General features: G+C 46.3%; 1 protein-coding gene and 1 pseudogene across 1 annotated transcript; both read right to left on the reverse strand.

Annotated features, from left to right (window-relative positions):
- Positions 1-22: 22 nt before the first annotated feature.
- Positions 23-947, reverse strand: LOC102255516 (annotated as a pseudogene).
- Positions 948-1,742: 795 nt separating this feature from the next.
- Positions 1,743-3,884, reverse strand: LOC102259329 (ornithine decarboxylase antizyme 2). Its single transcript, XM_005853228.2, has 3 exons — positions 3,276-3,884; positions 2,144-2,229; positions 1,743-1,888 (listed from the first exon to the last, which is right to left on the reverse strand). The coding sequence occupies exons 1-3, from the start codon at positions 3,476-3,478 to the stop codon at positions 1,758-1,760; spliced, it is 420 nt and encodes a 139-aa protein (XP_005853290.1). The 5' UTR covers positions 3,479-3,884; the 3' UTR covers positions 1,743-1,757.
- Positions 3,885-13,896: the final 10,012 nt, after the last annotated feature.

Below are 13,896 nucleotides of genomic sequence, written 5' to 3' on the forward strand. Positions count from 1 at the left end.
GCTGGGGGGCCTGAGGCTGACAGTACTACTCACCACCCCTCCAGGTCTTGGCCCAGACCCAGATAGTCCCTCCCCCTCTAGGCAATGTCCTTCCCGTAGGCTAGATAGAGCACATCACACAGCGCAGTTTAGAAAGCTTCAAAGGCCACTTCATAAACATCTTCATTTACTACTGGTGGTCACATGTGAATAATATGTTTATACTGTTCTTTATGGAAAACAATTTCCACGAGTCAACACCAAGAATACAATAGGCAGCCCTCACCCTGAGCCCCTCAGCGTCCTTCCCTAGTCAGCGAGGAGCCCCCTCCTCTGTCCCAGGGCTGCCTAACCCCCTCTGTCCCCACTGTGGCTCTTGGGCAAAGCATCCTCTGACCGTTAGTGCTCATGGGACAAGTTCTGGTCCAGCGGGTAAACCATGAACATCACATCTGGCTGAGAGGGTACACAGGGAATGGCCTGGTCTACAACCTCAAAGCCCAAGAAGCTGAAGATCTTCAGGAGTGGAGCTCAGTCTTCCCAGCCTTTCCTGATGCAGATGGAGACATAGTGCAATTTCATCTTCTCTTCTGCAAACTCCAGCAGTGCTGACAACCCGTCTTTGCTTCCATCAGCTAATACTCCACCTGGGATTTTTATAAACAGGCTCTGGCTGCACAGGACTGCATCCCAGGGAGAGACCTTCCCCTCGGTGACCTCGTACTGGAAGTGGACGATGTGAGGTTGTCCATCGTTCACGGGGAGGTCCTGGTCACAGTGAGCTTCTGGTCCTTAGTTATTAGAGCTGAGAGAGAAGGATCCCTGCCGCCCCTCGCCCCTCGGGGATCTTCCTCAGTGGGTGACGGGCACCAGGAGCACCACAGAGGTCCTGGAACAATGTGCCTGCAGCACTGGAGCTGGGGGCAGTTACTCGGGGGCAAAATGCTACTGTCCTGGGTGCTTATCATCCTCGGCGACTCTGCTCAGGGTGGGAGGGGGCAGAGCAGGGAGTGGGTGGGTTTGGGGTCGCGCGCGCGGGGCCAATCTTTGTGGGTTAAGACCCTGTCAGCCCGCGGACTCACAGCCCTCCTCCAGCCTGGGCAAGCGCCTGCCTCCCACAACGGGACGTTCTTTTTTTATGTCCCTCTGCAAAATGCACTGATAACATTTCACAGATGAAGCCAGTTTAACCAAATGCCAGAATAACACTAAGCTGTAAAAGGGGGTCAGGCCTGCTTTCTCCAGGCCGTACACAAATGCACACAGAAGCCCAGGTGGAGCGTCAAAAAACAATACTGCTGCCAATGGGGCTGCAAAGCCTATACTCAGGAGCTCCTGTGGTGACAGGAAGCAAGGAAAGGAAATAAACAAGTCTTAAAAACCAAAGAGAAAGCCCAATGGCTGGGGGGCCTGAGGCTGACAGTACTACTCACCACCCCTCCAGGTCTTGGCCCAGACCCAGATAGTCCCTCCCCCTCTAGGCAATGTCCTTCCCGTAGGCTAGATAGAGCACATCACACAGCGCAGTTTAGAAAGCTTCAAAGGCCACTTCATAAACATCTTCATTTACTACTGGTGGTCACATGTGAATAATATGTTTATACTGTTCTTTATGGAAAACAATTTCCACGAGTCAACACCAAGAATACAATAGGCAGCCCTCACCCTGAGCCCCTCAGCGTCCTTCCCTAGTCAGCGAGGAGCCCCCTCCTCTGTCCCAGGGCTGTCTAACCCCCTCTGTCCCCACTGTGGCTCTTGGGCAAAGCATCCTCTGACCGTTAGTGCTCATGGGACAAGTTCTGGTCCAGCGGGTAAACCATGAACATCACATCTGGCCGAGAGGGTACACAGGGATGGCCTGGACGTACAATCTCAAAGCCCAAGAAGCTGAAGGTCTTCAGGAGTGGAGCTGCAAAAGATAAGAGTGTAAAAAGGATTTTAATAAGAAACACAAAGGTAGGGTCAAATGAAGGAAAAACCCCAAACAAAAATGGAATGAATAAGCACTAGTCCTTGACTAAAAGACCCTTTGGGCACTAGCCTCCATGACTGCCCAAGTTTATGTAGCAAACTCAAGGGCCCCACCTCACTGTATAGGAACCCCCTCCCCCTCCCTAGACCCCATTTTCTGGGAAGTAGGACTCAGGCTGCTTTAACCCCTCACCTCTGTCTTCCCGGCCCTTCCTGAAGCAGACGAAGACGTAGTTCACTTTCATCTTCTCTTCCGCAAACTCCAGCAGTGCTAACAATCTGCAAGAAGGAAAGAAGTCAGGCCCACTACCACCTCTCTAGACTTCCCACCCACTACTCACAAAAAAGGCTTTTTGAGGCTTACAGCCACAGTATAGAGAAACTTCAGGGAGAAAGTTCCTATTTCAAGACCCCAAGAGCTCTGAATTCAGAAAAAATAAGCTACAATCTTTAAGGAAAATGTTTTTGGAGCCCTAGCCGGTTTGGCTCAGTAGTTAGAGCATCAGCTCTTGAACTGAAGAGTCCTGGGTTCGATTCTCGTCAAGTGCACGTACCTCGGTTGCAGGCTCAATCCCCAGCCCCAACTGAGGCACGTTGCAGGAGGCAACCAATCGATATGTCTCTCTCACATTGGTGTTTCTCTGTCTTTCCCCCTTCCTTCCACTCTCTCTAAAACTCAATGGAAAAAATATCCTCGGGTAAGGATTAATTTTTTAGAAAAAGAAAAATGTTACTGGATTATCTCTTCCTGGAATAGGGGTTCTTCCTCTGACCAACTTAACTAATACAATTCACAAGACAGTGTGGGGCCTGGGAAGAGAACCCAGTTTTTCAGGGGCCTTCCAAAGTTGCCAAGTTTGATAATGACTACCTGCCACTGAGAGGGACTCTTGAGCCCTAACACTGCCAAAAAGGAGTTCCTCAAGAGAACTCTGTCCTCAGGACTGTTTCTCACACACTTGACTTGCGTGGAGGGCCTCGCCCATACAATGAAAGCCCATCGGCTCTCTGAGGTTCCTGGCCTTTTGAACTGCACCACTATATGGTGGCTCAAGGAGGATTTAATGTCTGCTGGGAAGTGTGAACCATGGAGTGATTAATGACAGGGATTTGGTTAATGTGATAATGATCTGCTTTAATTATAACCTAGAGCAGGCCTGTTTTACTGGCTAAAAATAACCTGTTTCAAAATGGTATCTGCTTGGGAGGCCTAGAGCTAGGGAAGAAGGCAGACTCCCTACTGCTCTAATAAGCATATCCCTTTCTTTGGAATGGGACCTCTTTCCCCAGTTGCTCCTTCCTTTCCCCCAGCCCTTGCTCCTTACCCTTCTTTGCTCCCATCAGCTAATACTCCATCTGGGATTTCTATAAACAGGCTCTGGCTGGACAGGACTGCATCCCAGGAAGAGACCTTCACCTCGGTGACCTCATACTGGAAGTGGACGATCTGAGGTTTTCCATCGTTCACAGGGAGGTCCTGGGTCACAGTGAGCTTCTCGTCCTGGGAAGAGATTAGTCCAGGGACCATGTTACTACTGTTTCTGGCCACATCGTAGGCTCCCCTTACCCAGGTGGTGCTGAGAGGCCCCTATGGTCAATCTCAGAGTAGCATGGGATTGAGGGCACCATGGAAATATAGAGCTAAACAGAGCCATGCTAGCTAAACAGAGCCATCACTCATTAGGCACTAAGGCTAGGTGATGTTGGCTAAAAGCCAACATGATAGGAAGGGAAATATTTATCAAGTGCCCACTAGATGCCAAATACTGTGCAAAGTGCTTTCCCATTTGTCAATGACCATAAGCAGCACTTGAAGTAGGCATATAATATCCCCATTTTAAATATGAGATACTAGGGGTCCAGAACAATTAAGCAACTGACCCAAGGCTCCACAGTAAGTAATGGCACAGTTAACCAGGTCTCCCTAACTCAAAACCCATGCTTGTCCCGTCGTCCCAGATTATACCGAATTGTCATTTTGATTTGCATCTCTTGTATAATTAGTGACTTTGAGCATGTTTTCATATGTCTTTTGGCCTTCTGTATGTCCTCTTTAGAAAAGTGTCTATCTAGGTCGGTTGCCCATTTTTTGATTGGATTGTTTATTTTCCTATTGTTAAGTTGCATGAGTTCCCTGTAAATGTTGGAGATTAAACCCTTATCAGTGATATCGTTGGCAAATATGTTTTACCTTGCAGTGGGCCTTCTTGTTGTTTTGTTGATGGTTTCCTTTGCTGTGCAAAAGCTTTTTATTTTGATGTAGTCCCATTTGTTTATTTTTTCTTTAGTTTCCATTGCCCTAGGAACAGTATCAGAGAACAGGACGTTCTTGATACTGAATTTGACTTTAGGATACACCCTCTCGGGCAACATCTGCCCTCATGCACACAACTCAGAGACAGTGGTAGGGCCCCTGGCCCCCACCTTTGAGGTGACACCAGGGTTCTTGAGTCCTATTCAGGAAATGCTATGATCTTGATCTGAAACGGGGACTCTAACTGGTCTGCACAAGTGAGGTCAGCCTGGAACTGTCCTAATCTAATCCGTGGGCATCAGCCTTATGTCTTTCCAGGGCAGGTCTTGAGGCCTTTTCCGATCCTTACATTTGCCATCTGAAGCCAACTCTGCCTGCTGTCTGGGAAACATGTTTAGATGCAACACCTGTCCCACTTTGTCAATTTCCTGCTATAGGATCAGTTAGGTGAAAATAGCCAAGTCTAACTTCAAAATAAGCACAAGTGGTCCCTTTAGTTTACTGTTCATGTTTCCTTCTTCCTAAGTGTTTGAGAAGACAACCAGTGTTGGCAAAATGTAGCCCCAGGTGACTCTGAGGTGAAGCAGGGACAGAACCCAGAGCCCATGTCATGAAGAACACGCCCCTGAAACCATAACCCCACTGTCCCATGAGCACCCCCCTGTGCCAGGAAGCACATTTCACAACAGTCTCCCTCCACCAACAATGTCAAAGGGGATGCCCTGCCTTTTCCTAGCCTCTAGGAGACCCCCAGGAGCCTACTGGTCCCTAAAGAGCCTTCCCTGAGTCCTGTGCACCTTCTCCCCTGTGTTTTCAGAAGTGCATATGCTGACCACACCCGGCCTCCTCACCTCGGATCTGCCTCCACAGTGTGCAGCCCACCCACCAAAGCTGGTGCCTACTCCTGTGGGATAACGCTCCAGAATTTCATCTCCATGGCCTGTGGCAAATGACATCTCAGCACCCCCAGCGTCACTCTCACCTCACTTGTGTCCCAGAATGCAGTGCAGCACCACACCTCACTAAGGGGCTCAAAATGCTATGATTTCCCCCTTCCCTGAAGTGCACAGGTGCAGGAGGTGGTGCCCTGTCCCCTTGTTGGAGCCACAGCCCCTGTACTTGCAGGAAGAGTCAGATGAGCCACACCCATGGTCTTGCAACAGCTTCCACTGTTTTCTTGGCTCTCCAAGGTCACCTGCCTGTGGTTCAAGGTCCGTAGGCTGCCCCCTTTTCAAGGAACATTTAGTGAGAGGGAAACAGGTAATCAAATTCATCAGATGAATGAGTTATGGTTGGAAGGACACCATCAACACTCTTTGAAACCTGGTGTGCTACTCCTGGGATATGGTATTTTGTCATGGTATGAGAAGCAACATAGTAATTACTTAAAAATTACAAACTACTTCTCAGACTAGACTGAAACAGATACATGTTCACTCATGTTCATATTAACATTATTCACAACAGCCAAAAAGGAGAAGTAAATAACCACTCATCAACAGTTGAATGCATAAAAAATGGATACACACATCAGGAGTATTATTCAGCTTGAAAAGAAAGCAAGCCTGACATGCTGCAACACGGATGATCCCTGAGGACCTTGTGCTAAGTGAGTTCAGCCTGTCTCAAAAGATGACACCCTGTGATTACACTTGTATGAGGTACCTAGAGTAGTCAAGTTCACTGAGACCAAAAGTAGAATGCTTGTTGCCAGGGGCTGGGGTAAAGGGAGAAGGAGGAATTGTCATCTAAGAAGTAAACAGTTTCATTTTGTAAAATTAAAACAATCCGGAAGATTAGTTTCACATTGTCAGTGCATTTTACATTCCTGACTACACACCTAAAACGGTGAAAGTGTACATTTTACTCTGTGTATATTTTGGGGCGCGGCTACAGTGTTTTGGACAGGTTCAAGCTGTGGACTGATGAGAGGGCACAGTCCTCTCATTTCCACGTGCAAGTCCCAGCTTGGAGGCCAGAGGCCTCCCACCACAATTATAGCCAACAGCTATAGTTGCAAGCTTGAACCTGTGATCCGAACCCGTGGCCCCACCTGCTTGAGTGATGTAGGTCAGGTGCATGTAGTTGAGTAGGATCGAGACCCATGAGAATGTTGTAAACATCTTGATCATGCCCTTACTTTGCCTTGTGGAATCTGCTATAAAGACATGGCTTATGGGTATGGGTGCTGTCTCTCAGCTATAAAGTAAAGACATGGCTTATGGGTATGGGTGCTGTCTCTCAGAGAAGCAGTATCCCACTGAGACCCAGCTTTCTTTCTCTTTTCTATCTTTTCTAAGCCTTTCAGCTGCCCCACTCAGGTTCACCCTTGGCTGTGCCAGTATGGCACATATATTATCACAATTGAAGTAAAATTTTTAGGGAAATAGAGTAAAAACACAATCCACAGAGTGGATGAAAATTTTGCAAATCTTATATCTGATAAAGAATTTGTATCTAAAATATCTAAAGACCTCTTGCAACCCAATTCTTTTTTTTAAAGTAACATATTTTGCTCAAGAGCTTTTATTTTATTTATTTATATGTTTATTGATTTCAGAGAGGAAAGGAGAGGGAGAGAGAGATAGAAACATCAATGATGAGAGAGAATCATTCTGGATGCCCCGTACTGGGCATGTGCCCTCTCTGGAATCAAACCCGGGGCCCTTCAGTCCACAGGCCAACACTCTATCCACTGAGCCAGACCAGCTAGGGCACAACCGAATTCTTAAAAGTGAAATAAATCAATCTAAATATGGTAAAGTATCCCCATACACATTTTGCCAAAGAAGTTATGCAAATGGTCAAGAGCATATGAAAAATGCTAGATAGCATTAGTCATCAAGGAAAAGGAAATCAAAACAGTGAGACAGCACTTGGAATTTTAACACATTGCACAATTTAGATAATTGCTGTCACTGCAATGGAAAATGGTTAGAGACTCCCTATGTCTAGGCCTTTTCACCCCCCAGTCTCCACCCTCTCTCTGTTAGTCCTGCTCTACCCATCAGATTCTTCCCCTTCACACAAAACATCATACCCCAAACACTTCTGATTTCGAATCTACTTTTGACCCAGAAGACCACCAACCTTCACCCCCTTACACATCCCATCCCTCACCTGCAGTAGATTCCTGTGGGGAATCACTGGACTTGGCTGGGAAGTCTGTAAGGAGGAATCTCCAAAAGGCCTGGGGCCTCTAGGGACACTGCAGACATATCTGTCCTCCCAAGATTACTTACCCTACTGATTGCATCTCAAAGATAAACTTTAGCTCATACCACTGTTACAAAAAAAGAAAAGAAAAAAAAAGTCTGCAGAGGAAGGTGATTGAGGCTGTCTGGTTCCTTTGGCCAGGCAGTCCCTTAGCCCTCTCTTTCACAGTGTCAGAGTAATCATTCATCTGTCACTCAGGGTCTGCTGGCCAGCCCCTGCAAAGTGGTGCCCCATGTGAGGTCCAAGGAAGGCAACAAGATGCAGTGGGAACCTCAAAAATAAAGAGTAAGAAAAAGTTACTGCACAGTAAGTCATTGGAGCCTTGGATTTCCAAGTTTGAGGGTATGCTTTTCAGCTAAGGTTTCACAATAGGACAGCAGCTGTCCACCGAGTAATAGATTTCTTTGTTACTTAAACAGTTATTAAAAGCAAATGGTGCCTCGGTTACAAAAGAACAATTAAAGGGCCTGTTGCAGCCCTAACCGGTTTGGCTCAGTGGATAGAGTGTTGGCCTGTGGACTGAAGGGTCCCGGGTTTGATTCCAGTCAAGGGCATGTACCTTGGTTGCGGGCACATCCCCAGTAGGGCGTGTGTTGGAGGCAGCTGATTGATGTTTCTCTCTCATCGATGTTTCTAACTCTCTATCCCTCTCCCTTCCTCTCTGCAAAAATCAATAAAATATCTCTTTTAAAAATAATAATAAAATAAAGGGCCTTTTACAGACTGTTATAATTTATAATCCTTGGTTTCCTGATGCTGGCACACTGGACTTTGACTTCTGGGAACAAATAAGTAGAAATGTATTTATTTATTTATTTTAATATTTTTATTGATTTCAGAGAGGAAGGGAGAGGGGGAGAGAGAGAGAGAGAAACATCAATTATGAGAGAGAATCACTGATCAGCTGTGGCAGGCATTTTTGGGTGGTAAACATGGGAGACATAGGTGAATATTACTTAGGTGTGTGTAAATGATCTTTCCCCAGAAATACTCTCATATCACCATCCCCAAGCAACGGATGCTGGACTCATACTTTTGGCCCTTCCCCTATAGGAGAGTGAAAGATTGGCATTTTTCTGGACTATGAGTTGGGAGAGGTTTCATTTTATAATTTGAATAACTGGTCATACTTGTATGGAATCACTGATACATTTATAGAAAAACTTAAGCCTCATTTCTCCAGTGCATCTTCTTCAGAATCTCTTGCAATCAGTATCATCGGAGTCTAGTGATGAAAAATTTGGATGAAATTTTGTATGTGCTTAGTTTCTCCCCTTGTTATTAAAGGGAATAGTTATAATAAAGATACTGATTTCAGTTTTGATGTTTGAATGTTGAAAGCCTTTAGGATGCACCCTTCTCTCCTCCCTGACCTTACACCTGGGAAAGCTGATGAGCAAGTCCAGGTGCTCCATCCTTGGGTGCAGGGGAAACGTTCCAATCCAGCAAGCTTCCACCAACAGCACCCAGTAACCGCCAGGAACGCCATGAGCTAGTCTCTTTCCCCTGTGCTCTCAGTCATTTTGGGACTTACACTAATATCCACCTTACTCTCCCCCCCAAAACTCATCATGTGAGTAATAAACTTTTTCATACTCTTCTGGTATGTGGTGAGTCATCATCAGTGTGAACATTTGAAACCAGTTTTGGATGGCTTCCACCTGGCTCTGCAAGCTGGTCACCACCATTGGCATGTGAGCAGGATTTTCCAGACATGAAGCACCCCACCAGGGCTTCCTCCTCTGGGTTTGTGTGGTCACACACCCTGGTTCCATGGGCCAGGGTGTCCTTGCAGCTTTGTTCTGCATTTGCTGAGTTCTGTAGAGGCTGTGGTGTAGATTTGACTGACCCAAGTCAGGAGTTTCAGTAAGAAACACATGCTAGGCCAGCCAGTGGTGCTCAGTAGTTGAGCATTGACCTATGAAACAGGAGTCAAGGTTTGATTCCTGGTCAGGGCACATGCCCTGGTTGCTGGCTCAGTTCCCAGTAGGGGTTATGCAGGCCGCAGTCAATGGATCATTCTCTCGCATCATTGATGTTTCTATCTCTCCCTTCCTTTCTGAAATCATTAAAATTTATATATTTTTTAAAAGAAACACATATTTATTTATTATTATTTTTTATATAATTTTGGGGCAATTCTAATTATCTTGTTTTTGTTTCATGTTTTTTATAAAATGTTCATGTACAGGGCAGAAGAAAAGCAGGTTGACAGTAGTGATACAAATATATACAGTAATAAATAACAAATAATACAAGAATAAAATTTTGCTTATTAACCACTAGAAACATACTTTTGTTTTAAATCCTCACCTGATGATATGTTTATTGATATAGAGAGGAAGGGAGAGAGGGAAAGAGAAACATCTATGTGAGAGAGAAGCACCAATCAGTTGCTTCCTGTACTTGCCCTGACTGGATTGAACCTGAAACCTATGTGCCCTGAAAGGGAATCCAATCTGCTAGTTTTTTGGTGTAGGACACTGCATTCCAACAAAATGAGCTACCCAGCCAGGGCTGTAAACCTACCTTTTCCAATCCCTGTATGACTTCAAAACGTCACATACTCATGTTTGACATTATGTGAAATTTCCAACCTTTGAGAACATGCTTCTGTTTGTATGCCTGTATGTGTATTGTTTACAATATTTGGAAAGAAAGTTTTACTTTGCATATCTCTGTACCCTTTGTCTATCTCCAGATCTTCAGAAGATGCTCAGCAGAGCTTTCATTGAGATACAAGGGACCACTGTACTGACCAGAGTAGCCACACTATGCGGTGGTGATCTCAGTTGCTGACTCTTGTAAAGTGTAATGGAGGCCAGCAGGATGCTGCTTCATTACCCACCCAGGGATCTAACTCCCTCAGTCATGTTCTGTCACAGCACCCGTCATTACAACTAGAGAAAGAGGGAGCACTGAAGGGCCACCCTGAGCATTGAAAGCCAATACCACGAAGAGACGCACGCTTTTCTCATATTCCATTTTCTAAAAGCAATTGCAAGGCCCTACTTCTCTGCAAGGGGTGAAGAATACATGTATTATGAGGTGAAGAGCTACTGTTTGCCATAATTCCTGAATCCAATTAGACATTAGTGCAATATACATCAACGATGAGTGCTAGAATGAAAACTTGTAAATAGATTAACATAGACATTTATAATAGCTTGACTTAACCCTATAGCAGTTGTTGGGTAATATCCCCCAATAAAGAAGATATTTCAGTTAAGTAAAATAAGCCTAAAACATTTGTTATTTGGTAGCAATGTGAAACTATTATTTTGAAATTCTGGTGATTAATTAGAAAAGGAATCATTGAGACTAATCTATCCTATCTAATAAAGAAGGAATATGCTAATTGACCCTCATGCTGTTGCAATGATGGCAGTGCTCACAGCCAAAAAGGAGGGAATATGGTAATTGACTCTCCTGCCCTCAAAGTTGGCTGCAACCACAGGCAATAAAGAGGGAATATGCTAATTGACTGCCCCACCCTCAAATATGGCGGTGCCCACAGCCACAAGATGGCCGGCAGGGGAGGGCAGTTAGGGGTGACCAGGCCATCAGGAAAGGGTAGTTATGGGTGACTGGGCTGGCAGGGTAGGGAGGTTGGGGGGGACCAAGATGGCAGGGGAGGGCAGTTGGGGAGGACCAGGCCTGCAGGGGAAGGCAGTTGGTGGCAACCGGGCTGGCAGGGGAGGGCAATTGGGGGTGATCGGGCTGGCAGGGGAGCAGTTATGCATCTATCAGGCTGGCAGGGGAGTGGTTAGGGGGTGATCAGGCAGGCAGGCAGGTGAGCAGTTGGGAGCCAGCAGTCCCGGATTGTGAGAGGGATGTCCGACTGCCAGTTTAGGTCTGATCCCTGAGTGGTCCCAGATCAGAGAGGGTGCAGGCTGGGCTGAGGGATACCCCATTCCACAAAGCACGAATTTTGTGGACCGGGACTCTCCTATATATAAAAGGCTAATATGCAAAGTGTTCCCACAAAAGTTCAACCTGGAGACCAGGAGTTCTATCACTTGCTATGATGTGCGCTGACCACCAGGGGCAGTGAGCAATGAAGGAAGGCCCTGATGGCCGTGATGGATGGCAGAGCCCAGCACAGCACAGGCACCCACCCCTGTGAAAGGGTTGTTCGACCGCCAAAGGGGTCACGACCCACAGGTTGAGAACCGCTGCCTTAGATGAACTTCATGCACTGGGCCTCTAGTATCTGAATACAATGGGATAAATGAGGGGCCTGGGGACAGGTGGAGAGGTCCAGCTGGCTGGGGCTTTGGTCTCAAGCCTCTGAAATGGCGGCGGGGGGCGGGGTTGCTGGAGGATTTGAGTGCTCAAAAGTGAGGGGGTGGGTGTGGCTGGCCCCAAATGCGCTGGGCAGAGACTGAGTGGGGAAGCCACTCTCACATCTAGTTGCTGGGGCTAGAGACAGGAGGAGGCACCAGGGTGGGGTGGGGTCCTCGACCATTCAGCTTCAGGCTTATTTTCCATGTGGGTCCCCGCCAGGGTGGGCTGCTTGGCGATGGATACGCGGAGCAGTGGATGCAGGTGGGCAGCTCACCTGCAGTGTGCATCTGCTTCTGGAACTCAGCGCTTCACCTGACCTGCGTCTGGCTCCTTGCCTGTCCTGAGTTCCTCTCTATCCCGCTGGGGTGCATGGGGTGAATTCCCTTCCTTGCGGGTCTCCTGCCTTGGCTCTGAAGGGCTGTGGGACTTGGAGCGGCTGCAACAGGCAGGCCAGCCACCAGCGTCCCTCAGGCAGACCTGTGGCTATCATCCCCAGGAAACCGACTTTGGAGAAAAACAGGCAGGGATGTAGTTTTTAATGGTGAAAATGAAGAAATTATTTGTATTCAGGAGGCATCTTTCCTTCCCCTTTCACTTGCAAATGTGAATTAGAGAATGATGGGTGCTGTTTGTATGGAATTACTGTATTTCCTATTGGATCCATTGGAGAGTGTATTTGATATGGACATTATGTACTTATTGAACATCAAATGAGAGGCAGAGAGAAGACACTGAATTGTAGGCCCAACCCCTTCAATGTTGTAGTCATGGAATTTAATGCAAGGCAGCATGAGAAATATTGCAACCAAATATTAAGAGTAGTATGTTCCATAGGAGTTTTCAAGGAGAAAGAAAAGACTTGTCTGGACAAGTTTTGTTTGGCTGGGATCTTGAAAGATGAGTTGGATTCTGAAAAGATAAAAGAGTCTATTTGTGGGGCATTCCAGAAAGCTCATTCAGGCTAGAGGAAAAGGAGCATGAAATGGAAGTCGTGGAAGATAGATAGACAGCCATTCCACTTCCCTCAGCGCAGTGCACTCTACTCCCTTACTTAGTAGGTCTTTGGATGTGAAGTTGTACTTTGAAAATGCAGTTATGTTAGAGCTGAGTTTCTTTTCAATAGCCTTTTCTTCATCAGCTAATCTTGAGAACTATAATAACCATAAAGGATGGTCTGAAATTAAACCACTTTAATTAGAAGCAGTTTATGGCAGATAGTCATGTCCCAGGCTAGGATCTCCCTGACAAAACTCAATCTTTCCCTTACCTACCCTGTCCATTGTGTTTTGCATCTAAGATAGAATACCTTGGCAATGTCAGGGTGACTCCCCCTATTTCAGACCCCTCAGTGCAGCAGGGCTGTGACTATAAATCCTCTCATTGTTATTGTTATGCTAATCATTAACTATTAACTACCCCGTACCCAGCTGTGTAAAATATATATGTATGTCTATCATTTTGCTTTTCATCCTATCTCAGGGTTTCCCTGTTTTGCTTCCTCCCAGCTTCCTAATATATCCCCTGTGGATTTCATGTAACTCACTTGGATCTTCTCTTTTGATTGTAATGTATAAAATAAGGTACCAAACTGCCATACTCCGGACATTATCTCAATTCACTGAGATTTTGCCTCCTGGCAATGAACTCAAAAAAATTCTCTATAGGTTTGAATGATTCTTACATTGATGGAACCCAGTTTTCTGATAAATCTCATTATTGCTGGATTAAACAGTGTAACTCTGCTGGCAGCAAAAATGGCACCCTGTGTCTAACATGTAGGGTCAGACCCAACCTGGGTTCAGCAACCTTGGTTCTTGGTTCTGGCTGGGTAAGAATACAGGGCAAGACCCAAAGAGTAAGAGAACATTTACTGGGTAAATTACAGAGGTAGGAGAAGTAAGTCTTAGAGGAAATGGGTTTAGGAAATGAGTTATGGAGGTAAAAGAATTGCCCTTGGAGCTTGGGAGCACAAGCTAATGGTAAGCTGCCTGGGGGAGGAGGAGAAGGAGGGGAAGGGGAAGGTACAGGTGTGCTCCAGGGAGGGAGAGCGCACTGGGTCCTCCTTCCTAAAGGTTTTAAGGGTGGAGATTTCAGGGGAGGTCCCAGGGGAAGAGCTGAATGGAATATTCTGTAGCTTTCCAGGTGTGTCCATTCAGGGATGTGGCCTCCACTGATGGATTGGCCGGCAC

The sequence above is a fragment of the Myotis brandtii genome, unplaced genomic scaffold (assembly GCF_000412655.1).
Source record: "Myotis brandtii unplaced genomic scaffold, ASM41265v1 scaffold1012, whole genome shotgun sequence".
In the NCBI taxonomy this organism is placed as follows: Eukaryota; Metazoa; Chordata; class Mammalia; order Chiroptera; family Vespertilionidae; genus Myotis; species Myotis brandtii.

What these genes read in the sequence shown, in the direction of transcription:
- LOC102259329 (XM_005853228.2), bottom strand. Translation starts at nt 3,478, where the DNA reads ATGGTCCCTGGACTAATCTCTTCCCAGGACGAGAAGCTCACTGTGACC. An exon ending in GCTGATGGGAGCAAAGAAGG is followed by an intron (nt 2,230 to 3,275) that starts GTAAGGAGCAAG and finishes TCCTTCTTGCAG; the next exon opens with ATTGTTAGCACTGCTGGAGT. An exon ending in GAAGGGCCGGGAAGACAGAG is followed by an intron (nt 1,889 to 2,143) that starts GTGAGGGGTTAA and finishes TATCTTTTGCAG; the next exon opens with CTCCACTCCTGAAGACCTTC.